The sequence below is a fragment of the Passer domesticus genome, unplaced genomic scaffold, assembly GCF_036417665.1.
Source record: "Passer domesticus isolate bPasDom1 unplaced genomic scaffold, bPasDom1.hap1 HAP1_SCAFFOLD_189, whole genome shotgun sequence".
NCBI lineage: Eukaryota > Metazoa > Chordata > Aves > Passeriformes > Passeridae > Passer > Passer domesticus.
The window spans coordinates 36,146-47,593 of NW_026989970.1; the positions used below are offsets into that span (position 1 = coordinate 36,146).

At 59.5% G+C, this 11,448-nt stretch overlaps 1 protein-coding gene across 1 annotated transcript in view; it reads left to right on the forward strand.

Annotated features, from left to right (window-relative positions):
• Positions 1–2,909, forward strand: part of LOC135292058 (polyunsaturated fatty acid lipoxygenase ALOX15B-like) — a 34,437-nt gene extending 31,528 nt beyond the window's left edge. Inside the window, exon 18 of the mRNA XM_064406305.1 lies at positions 1,463–2,909. Within this exon, the coding sequence (XP_064262375.1) occupies positions 1,463–1,642 (180 nt within the window). The 3' untranslated portion in view covers positions 1,643–2,909. The remainder of the gene's footprint in view (positions 1–1,462) is intronic.
• The last annotated feature ends 8,539 nt before the right edge of the window (positions 2,910–11,448 follow it).

The following is an 11,448-nucleotide window of genomic DNA, read 5'->3' on the forward strand; positions in this document are numbered from 1 at the left end:
CAGTAACTCCCAGTATCCCCAGTGCCCCCTGTGCCCTCCCAGTGCCCTCCCAGTGCCCTCCCAGTAACTCCCAGTATCCCCAGTGCCCCCCGTGCCCCCCGTGCCCCCAGTGCCCTCCCAGTGCCCTCCCAGTAACTCCCAGTATCCCCAGTGCCCCCCGTGCCCCCCGTGCCCCCAGTGCCCTCCCAGTAACTCCCAGTATCCCCAGTGCCCCCAGTGCCCTCCCAGTGCCCTCCCAGTAACTCCCAGTATCCCCAGTGCCCCCAGTGCCCTCCCAGTGCCCTCCCAGTAACTCCCAGTATCCCCAGTGCCCCCAGTGCCCTCCCAGTGCCCTCCCAGTAACTCCCAGTATCCCCAGTGCCCCCCGTGCCCCCCGTGCCCCCAGTGCTCTCCCAGTGCTCTCAGTTTGTGTCTCCCAGTGCCCTCCCAGCACTCCCAGTAACCCCAGTTTGTGGCTCCCAGTAACCCCAGTCTGTCTCCCAGCGGCCCCTGGGGCACTCCCAGTGCCCTCCCAGTGCTCCCAGTAACCCCAGTTTGTGGCTCCCAGTGCTCCCAGTAACCCCAGTCTGTCTCCCAGCGGCCCCTGGGGCACTCCCAGTGCTCCCAGCACTCCCAGTAACCCCAGTCTGTCTCCCAGCAGCCCCTGGGGCACTCCCAGTGCCCTCCCAGTGCTCCCAGTAACCCCAGTCTGTCCCTCCCAGCACTCCCAGTGCCCTCCCAGTGCTCCCAGTAACCCCAGTCTGTCCCTCCCAGCACTCCCAGTGCTCCCAGTGCTCCCAGTAACCCCAGTTTGTCCATCCCAGCGGCCCCTGGGGCACTCCCAGTGCCCTCCCAGTGCTCCCAGTTACCCCAGTTTGTCTCCCAGCGGCCCCTGGGGCACTCCCAGTGCTCCCAGTAACCCCAGTTTGTCTCCCAGCGGCCCCTGGGGCACTCCCAGTGCTCCCAGTAACCCCAGTCTGTCCCCCAGCGGTCCCTGGGGCACTCCCAGTGCTCCCAGTAACCCCAGTCTGTCTCCCAGCGGCCCCTGGGGCACTCCCAGTGCTCCCAGTAACCCCAGTTTGTCCCTCCCAGCACTCCCAGCGCTCCCAGTGCTCCCAGTAACCCCAGTCTGTCCCTCCCAGCACTCCCAGTGCCCTCCCAGTGCTCCCAGTAACCCCAGTTTGTCCATCCCAGCGGCCCCTGGGGCACTTCCAGTGCTCCCAGTGCTCCCAGTAACCCCAGTTTGTCTCCCAGCGGCCCCTGGGGCACTCCCAGTGCTCCCAGTAACCCCAGTTTGTCCCTCCCAGCGGCCCCTGGGGCACTCCCAGTGCTCCCAGTGCTCCCAGTAACCCCAGTCTGTCCCTCCCAGCACTCCCAGTGCCCTCCCAGTGCTCCCAGTAACCCCAGTCTGTCTCCCAGCGGCCCCTGGGGCACTCCCAGTGCCCTCCCAGTGCTCCCAGTAACCCCAGTTTGTCCATCCCAGCGGCCCCTGGGGCACTACCCCGACCGTCACTTCACCGAGGCCCCGGCGCGGCGCCTGATCCGGCGCTTCCGGCGCCGCCTGCGCCGAATCTCCCGCGAGATCCGGGCCCGGAACGCGGCGCTGGAGCGGCCCTACCCCTACCTGGACCCCGAGAGCATCGAGAACAGCGTGGCCATCTGAGAGACACCCAAAACAGCCCGAAATCACCCCAAAATCACACCAAAAACCAGCCCGAAATCACCCCAAAATCACCCCAAAAACCAGCCCAAAATAGCCCAAAATCACCCCAAAATACCCCAAAAACCAGCCAAAACCAGCCCAAAATAGCCCAAAATCACACCAAAACCAGCCCTACCTGGATCCTGCCAACATCGAGAACAGCGTGGCCATCTGAGAGACACCCAAAACAGCCCGAAATCACCCCAAAATCACCCCAAAATCACACCAAAATCCCCCCAAAACCAGCCCAAACCACCCCAAAATAGCCTGAAATCACCCCAAAATCACACCAAAAACCAGCCCAAACCAGCCCAAAATAGCCCAAAATTACCCCAAAATACCCCAAAAACCAGCCCAAAATAGCCCAAAATCACCCCAAAATAGCCCAAAAACCAGCCAAAACCAGCCCAAAATAGCCCAAAATCACCCCAAAATAGCCCAAAATACCCCAAAAACCAGCCCAAACCAGCCCGAAATCACCCCAAAACCAGCCCTACCTGGACCCCGAGAGCATCGAGAACAGCGTGGCCATCTGAGAGACACCCAAAACAGCCCGAAATCACCCCAAAATCACCCAAAACCCAGCCCGAAATCACCCCAAAATCACACCCAAAACCAGCCCAAACCAGCCCAAAATCACCCCAAACCAGCCCTACCTGGACCCCCAGAACATCGACAACAGCGTGGCCATCTGAGAGACACCCAAAACAGCCCGAAATCACCCCAAAATCACACCAAAAACCAGCCCAAAATAGCCCGAAATCACCCCAAAATACCCCAAAAACCAGCCCGAAATATCCCAAAATCACCCCAAAACCAGCCCTACCTGGATCCTGCCAACATCGAGAACAGCGTGGCCATCTGAGAGACACCCAAAACAGCCCAAAATCACCCCAAAACCAGCCCAAACCACCCCAAAATAGCCTGAAATCACCCCAAAATCACACCAAAAACCAGCCCAAAACAGCCCAAAATATCCCAACATCACCCCAAAATAGCCCAAAAACCAGCCCAAACCAGCCCGAAATACCCTGAAATCACCCCAAAATCTCACCAAAATCACCCCAAAACCAGCCCAAAATACCCCAAAATAACCCCAAAATAGCCCAAAAACCAGCCCAAACCAGCCCGAAATCACCCCAAAACCAGCCCTACCTGGACCCCCAGAACATCGAGAACAGCGTGGCCATCTGAGAGACACCCAAAACAGCCCGAAATCACCCCAAAATCACACCAAAACCAGCCCAAACCAGCCCAAAATAGCCCAAAATCACCCCAAAATAGCCCAAAATAGCCCAAAAACCAGCCAAAACCAGCCCGAAATCACCCAAAACCAGCCCTACCTGGACCCCGAGAGCATCGAGAACAGCGTGGCCATCTGAGAGACACCCAAAACAGCCCGAAATCACCCCAAAATAGCCCAAAATACCCCAAAATACCCAAAAATACCCCAAAAACCAGCCCAAACCAGCCCAAAATACCCTGAAATCACCCCAAAAATCTCACCAAAATCACCCCAAAACCAGCCCAAAATAGCCCAAAATCACACCAAAATCACACCAAAAAACCAGCCCAAACCAGCCCAAAATAGCCCAAAATCACCCCAAAATATCACAAAACCACTGCAAAAATACCCCAAAATCACCCCAAAATAGCCCAAAACCCAGCCCAAACCAGCCCGAAATCACCCCAAAACCAGCCCTACCTGGACCCCCAGAACATCGAGAACAGCGTGGCCATCTGAGAGACACCCAAAACAGCCCGAAATCACCCCAAAATCACCCCAAAAGCAGCCAAAACCAGCCCAAAACAGCCCGAAATCACCCCAAAATCACCCCAAAACCAGCCAAAACCAGCCCAAAATAGCCTGAAATCACCCCAAAATAGCCCAAAATAGCCTGAAATCACCCCAAAACCAGCCCTACCTGGACCCCGAGAGCATCGAGAACAGCGTGGCCATCTGAGAGACACCCAAAACAGCCCGAAATCACCCCAAAATCACACCAAAACAGCCCGAAATCACCCCAAAATCACACCAAAAACCAGCCCAAAATAGCCCAAAATCACCCCAAAATCACACCAAAAACCAGCCCAAAATAGCCCAAAACCACCCCAAAACCAGCCCTACCTGGATCCTGCCAACATCGAGAACAGCGAGGCCATCTGAGAGACACCCAAAACAGCCCCAAAATCACCCCAAAATCCCCCCAAAACCAGCCCAAACCAGCCCGAAATACCCTGAAATCACCCAAAATCTCACCAAAATCACCCCAAAACCAGCCCAAAATAGCCCAAAATCACACCAAAAACCAGCCCAAACCAGCCCAAAATAGCCCAAAATCACCCCAAAATATCACAAAACCACTGCAAAAATACCCCAAAATCACCCCAAAATAGCCCAAAACCCAGCCCAAACCAGCCCGAAATCACCCCAAAACCAGCCCTACCTGGACCCCCAGAACATCGAGAACAGCGTGGCCGTCTGAGAGACACCCAAAACACCCTGAAATCACCCCAAAATCACCCCAAAATCACCTCAAAATATCCCCAAAACCAGCCCAAACCACCCCAAAATAGCCTGAAATCACCCCAAAATCACACCAAAAACCAGCCAAAACCAGCCCAAAACAGCCCAAAATATCCCAAAATCACCCCAAAATACCCCCAAAACCAGCCCAAAATATCCCAAAATCACACACCAAAAACCAGCCAAAACCAGCCCAAAATAGCCCAAAATCACCCCAAAATATCACAAAACCACTGCAAAATACCCGAAAATCACCCCAAAATCACCCCAAAATAGCCCAAAAACCAGCCCAAACCAGCCCGAAATCACCCCAAAACCAGCCCTACCTGGACCCCAGAACATCGAGAACAGCGTGGCCATCTGAGAGACACCCAAAACAGCCCGAAATCACCCCAAAATCACACCAAAATCACCTCAAAATATCCCCAAAACACATGAAATACCCCAAAATCAGCCAAAACCACCCCAAAATGTCCCCAAATCACCCCAGGGCCGAGCCGTTGGGGCGGGGGGGGTGTGCCCCAGTACGGCACTGGGCTGTACTGGGAGCTGTTACTGGGCTGTACTGGGAGCTGTTACTGGGCTGTACTGGTCTGTACTGGAGCTGTTACTGGGCTGTACTGGGAGCTGTTACTGGTCTGTACTGGGAGCTGTTACTGGCTGTACTGGAGCTGTTACTGGGCTATACTGGTGTGTGCTGGAGCTGTTACTGGGCTGTACTGGGAGCTGTTACTGGCTGTACTGGAGCTGTTACTGGGGCTATACTGGTGTGTGCTGGAGCTGTTACTGGGCTGTACTGGTGTGTACTGGGGTTGTTACTGGTCTGTACTGGTGTGTACTGGGGTTGTTACTGGTCTGTACTGGTGTGTACTGGGGTTGTTACTGGGCTGTTACTGGTGTGTACTGGGGGCTACTACTGGTCTGGTCTGTGCTGGTCTGTACTGGGAGCTGTTACTGGTCTGTACTGGTCTGTACTGGGAGCTCTTACTGGTCTGTACTGGGAGCCATGATTGGTGTGTACTGAGAGCTCTTACTGGTCTGTACTGGGGGCTGGTTACTGGTCTGTACTGGTGTGTACTGGGAGCTCTTACTGGTCTGTACTGAGAGCCATGACTGGTCTGTACTGGGAGCTGTTACTGGTCTGTACTGGGAGCCATGACTGGGAGCTGTTACTGGTGTGTACTGGGAGCTCTTACTGGTCTGTACTGAGAGCCATGACTGGTCTGTACTGGGAGCTGTTACTGGTCTGTACTGGGAGCTCTTACTGGTCTGTACTGGAGTGTTACTGGTCTGTACTGGGAGCTCTTACTGGTCTGTACTGAGAGCCATGACTGGTCTGTACTGGGAGCTGTTACTGGTCTGTACTGGGATCCATGACTGGTCGGTACTGGGAGCTGTTACTGGTCTGTACTGGGAGCTCTTACTGGTCTGTACTGGTCTGTACTGGTCTGTACTGGTGTCAATAAAGGTGTCGGTGGAGCAGTGTCTGTGTGGGGGATGGGCACTGGGCATACTGGTCTGAACTGGTCTTGTACTGGGCAGAGGCGGGACACACCCAGTGAAGGAACTGGGATGGACTGGGGTTAACTGGGATGGACTGGGATGGAACTGGGATGGACTGGGGTTAACTGGGATGGACTGGGATGGACTGGGATGGACTGGGATGGACTGGGGTTAACTGGGATGGACTGGGATGGACTGGGATGGACTGGGATGGACTGGGGTTAACTGGATGGACTGGGATGGACTGGGATGGACTGGGATGGACTGGGATGACTGGGGTTAACTGGGATGGACTGGATGGACTGGGATGGACTGGGATGGACTGGGGTTAACTGGGATGGACTGGGAGGGACTGGGAGGGACTGGGATGGACTGGGGGGGACTTGGGGGGGACTGGGATGGACTGGGGGGGACTGGGGGGGACTGGGATGGACTGGGAGGGACTGGGCTAAACTGGGATGGACTGGGAGGGACTGAATGGAACTGGGAGGGACTGGGATGGACTGGGATGGACTGGGGTTAACTGGGATGGACTGGGATGGACTGGGGGGGACTGGGATGGACTGGGGGGGATTGGGATGGACTGGGAGGGACTGGGAGGGACTGGGATGGACTGGGAGGGACTGGGATGGACTGGGGGGGACTGGGAGGGACTGGGAGCACTGGGATGGACTGGGAGGGACTGGGAGGGGACTGGGATGGACTGGGAGGGACTGGGAGGGACTGGGATGGACTGGGAGGGACTGGGGTTAACTGGATGGAACTGGGATGAACTGAGGGGACTGGGAGGGACTGGGATGGAACTGGGATGGACTGGGATGGACTGGGGTGGGACTGGGATGGACTGGGATGGACTGGGAGGGACTGGGATGAACTGGGAGTGACTGGGATGGACTGGGATGGACTGGGAGGCACTGGGATGAACTGGGATGGACTGGGAGGCACTGGGATGAACTGGGAGGGACTGGGATGAACTGGGATGGGACTGGGGTTAACTGGGCTGAACTGGGCTGAACTGGTGCGGGGGTGGCTGCGAGGCCGGCGGGGCTGGAACTGGTCAGACTGGGAGCAGTGGTGAAACTGGGAGGGAACTGGGAGGGACTGGGAGGAACTGGGACATTCCTGGGGGGCGGGCAGTGCCCGGACCGGCCGGACTGGGAGCACTGGGACGGACTGGGAGGGACTGGAGGGGACTGGGATGAACTGGGCGGGGACTGGGAGGGACTGGGGGGAAACTGGGAGGGGAATTTGGAGCGAACTGGGAGGGAACTGGGCGGAAACTGGGCAGAACTGGGCGGAACTGGGAGCACTGGGAGGGGCTGGGCTGGAACTGGGACGGATTGGGCGGGAACTGGGCGGAACTGGGAGCACTGGGAGCCCTTACTGGGAGCACTGGGAGCGGCAGCGCCCGAGGGACTCGCCGAGGGACCCCCCCAGGGCCGGGAGACCCCCGGGGACCCCCCAAAAACCCCCCCGGGATCCCCCAAAAACCCCCAAAAACCCCCAAAAAACCCCGGGACCCCCCAAAATCCCCTCGGGGACCCCCAAAACTCCCCCGGGACCCCCAGGGACCCCCCAAAAATCCCCCCAAGCCCCGGGACCCCCCAAAATCCCCCCCCCCAAAGACCCCCCCAAAATCCCCTCGGGGACCCCAAAAACTCCCCCGAGACCCCCCCAGGGACCTCCCAAAATCCCCTCGGGACCCCAAAAATCCCCCAGGGACCCCAAAAATCTCCCCAGGGACCCCAAAAAATCCCCAGGGACCCCAAAATCTCCCTAGGGACCCCAAAAAATCCCCCCAGGGACCCCAAAATCCCCCCAGGGACCCCCAAAAAATCCCCCGGGACCCCCAGGGACTCCCCACAGGGACACCCCCAAAATCCCCCCAGGGACCCCAAAATCCCCTCGGGGACCCCCAAAAATCCCCCCAGGGACCCCAAAAAATCCCCCAGGGACCCCCAAAAATCCCCCCAAGCCCCGGGACCCCCCAAAATCCCCCCCCCCAAAGACCCCCCCAAAATCCCCTCGGGGACCCCAAAAACTCCCCCGAGACCCCCCAGGGACCCCAAAATCCCCTCGGGACCCCAAAATCCCCCCAGGGACCCCAAAATCCCCCAGGGACCCCAAAATCTCCCCAGGGACCCCCAAAAATCCCCCGGGGACCCCCAAAATCCCCCCCCCAAATTCCCACAACATCCCCAGAGACCCCCCCAGGGGACCCCAAAACCCCCCAGGGACCCCGAGGGACCCCCAAAGACCCCTGGGTGACCCCTGGGTGACCTCTAGTGACCCCTGAGTGACGCCTGAGTGACCACTGGGTCACTTTAATGACCCCTGGGTGACCTTTAGTGACCCCCGAGTGACCCCTGACCCCCCAAAGACCCCCTGGGTGACCCCTGGGTGACCTTTTAGTGACCAGTGAGTGACCACTGACCCCTGAGTGACCCCCTGAGTGACCCCCTGGTGACCTTTAGTGACCCCCTGAGTGACCCCTGAGTGACCCTGAGTGACCCTAGGACCCCCTGAGTGACCCCCTGGTGACCTTTAGTGACCCCTGAGTGACCCCTGAGTGACCCCTGAGTGACCCTAGGACCCCCTGAGTGACCCCTGGGTGACCTTTAGTGACCCCCGGGTGACCTTTAGTGACCCCCGGGTGACCCTGGCGTCCCAGGCCGTGTCCGGGGGAGGGTGGGGGAGGGGCGGGGTCCGGTCCGGTCCGGGGTCCCGGGGGCGGTGGGGGGGAGGGGCGCGGTACCGGCTCGGGGTCACCACGGGCCCCCAGTGCGGGGGGGGCACCCTGGGCAGCGTCACCCTGACCCTGGTGGGGACAGCGGGGGTGGCACCGGGGGCTGGCACCTGGGCTGGCCCCGGCACCGCCTGCGGCCCCGGCGCCGTGAGTACTGGGTTATACTGGGATATACTGGGTTATACTGGGATAGCACTGGGATAGCACTGGGATGGACTGGGAGCACTGGGGGTGGCACCGGGCTGGCACCTGGGCTGGCCCCGGCACCGCCTGCGGCCCGGCGCCGTGAGTACTGGGACATACTGGAGGGACTGGGAGGGACTGGGATAGCACTGGTTATACTGGGATAGCACTGGGATGGACTGGGAGCACTGGGGGTGGCACCGGGCTGGCACCTGGGCTGGCCCCGGCACCGCCTGCGGCCCGGCGCCGTGAGTACTGGGATGGACTGGGATGGACTGGGATAGAGTGGGATAGCACTGGGATAGACTGGGTTATAGTGGGATAGACTGGGATTGACTGGGATGGACTGGGATAGACTGGGAGGGACTGGGAGGGACTGGGATAGCACTGGGACTAGCACTGGGTTATACTGGGAGGGACTGGGAGGGACTGGGGGGGGACTGGGGGGGACTGGGATAGCACTGGGTTATACTGGGTTATACTGGGATAGCACTGGGTTATACTGGGATGGACTGGGAGGGACTGGGAGCACTGGGGGTGGCACTGGGATAGCACTGGGTTATACTGGGTTATACTGGGTTATACTGGGATAGCACTGAGATGGACTGGGAGGGACTGGGATGGACTGGGAGCACTGGGGGGTGGACACCGGGCTGGCACCTGGGCTGGCCCCGGCACCCGCCTGCGGCCCGGCGCCGTGAGTTACTGGGAGCACTGGGATATACTGGAGGGACTGGGATAGCACTGGGATAGCACTGGGATGGACTGGGATAGCACTGGGATAGCACTGGGTTATACTGGGTTATACTGGATAGACTGGGATAGCACTGGGATGGACTGGGATAGACTGGGTTAGACTGGGATGGCACTGGGATAGCACTGGAGGGACTGGGATGGGACTGAGGGACACTGGGAATCACAAACTGGGAGCACTGGGAGGGACTGGGAGAGGTTTGGGGGGGACTGGGAGGGACTGGTGGGTGCAGCATGACGTGGGTGACACAGGTGACACAGGACAGGTGTGACACAGGTGACACAGGACAGGTGTGACACAGGTGACACAGGTGACACAGGTGTGACACAGGTGACACAGGTGTGACACAGGGGTGACACAGGTGACACAGGTGTGACACAGGTGACACAGGACAGGTGTGACACAGGTGACACAGGTGACACAGGTGTGACACAGGTGACACAGGTGTGACACAGGGGTGACACAGGTGACACAGGTGTGACACAGGTGTGACACAGGTGTGACAGGACAGGTGTGACACAGGTGACACAGGTGACACTGAGGTGACACAGGTGTGACCACAGGTGTGACACAGGTGTCCCTGTCCCTGTCCCAGACCCTCTGGCTGGAGGTGACGTTCCCACAGCCCCTGGGGACGCTGCTGTCCCTGTCACTGACACTAGGGTGGGTGGGTGGACACAGGTGACACAGGTGTGACACACGGTGTGACACAGGTGACACTGAGGTGACACGGGTGTCCCTGTCCCAGACCCTCTGGCTGGAGGTGACATCCCCACAGCCCCTGGGGACGCTGCTGTCCCTGTCACCGACACTGGGTGGGGGTGACACAGGTGTGACACAGGTGTGACACAGGTGTGACACAGGTGACACAGGTGTGACACAGGTGTGACACAGGTGTGACACAGGTGTGACACAGGTGACACAGGTGTGACACAGGTGTGACACAGGTGACACTGAGGTGACCCAGGTGTCCCTGTCCCAGACGCTGTGGCTGGAGGTGACGTCCCCGCGGCCCCTGGGGATGCTGCTGTCCCTGTCACCGACACTGGCTGGGTGTGACACAGGTGTGACAGACAGGTGTGACAGACAGGTGTGACACAGGTGTGACAGACAGGTGTGACCCAGGTGTGACCCAGGTGTCCCTGTCCCTGTCCCAGACGCTGTGGCTGGAGGTGACGTCCCCGGCGGCCCCTGGGGACGCTGCTGTCCCTGTCACCGACACTGGCTGGGTGTGACACAGGTGACACAGGTGTGACACAGGTGACACTGAGGTGACACAGATGTCCCTGTCCCAGACGCTGTGGCTGGAGGTGACGTCCCCGCGGCCCCTGGGGACACTGCTGTCCCTGCGGCTGCACAAGGAGCCGCTGCTGTCCCTTGTCCCCGACCGCTGGTTCTGCGCCACCATCACCGTCACCGGGCCCCTACCCGGGGACACCGCGGGGGACACCGGGGACAGCAGGGACACCGCGGGGGACAGCGAGGGGGACAGTGATGGGGACATCCCCACGGCCGTGTTCCCCTGCTACCGCTGGCTGGAGAGCGGCGAGCTGGAGCTGCGTGAGGGGACAGGTACGGGACACTGGGGACACTGGGGACACTGGGGACACTGGGGGGACATTGGGGACACTGGGGACATTGGGGACATTGGGGACACTGGGGGGACACTGGGGACACTGGGGGGACATTGGGGACATTGGGGGGACATTGGGGACATTGGGGACATTGGGGACATTGGGGACACTGGGGACACTGGGGGGACATTGGGGACACTGGGGGGGACATTGGGGACATTGGGGACACTGGGGACATTGGGGACACTGGGGGGACATTGGGGACATTGGGGACACTGGGACATTGGGGACATTGGGGACACTGGGGACATTGGGGACATTGGGAGCATTGGGGACACTGGGGACATTGGGGACACTGGGGACACTGGGGACATTGGGGACATTGGGAGCATTGGGGACACTGGGGATACTGGGGGGATTGGGGACACTGGGGACAGCCAGAGGACATTGGGGACACTGAGGGGACACTGGGGACATTGA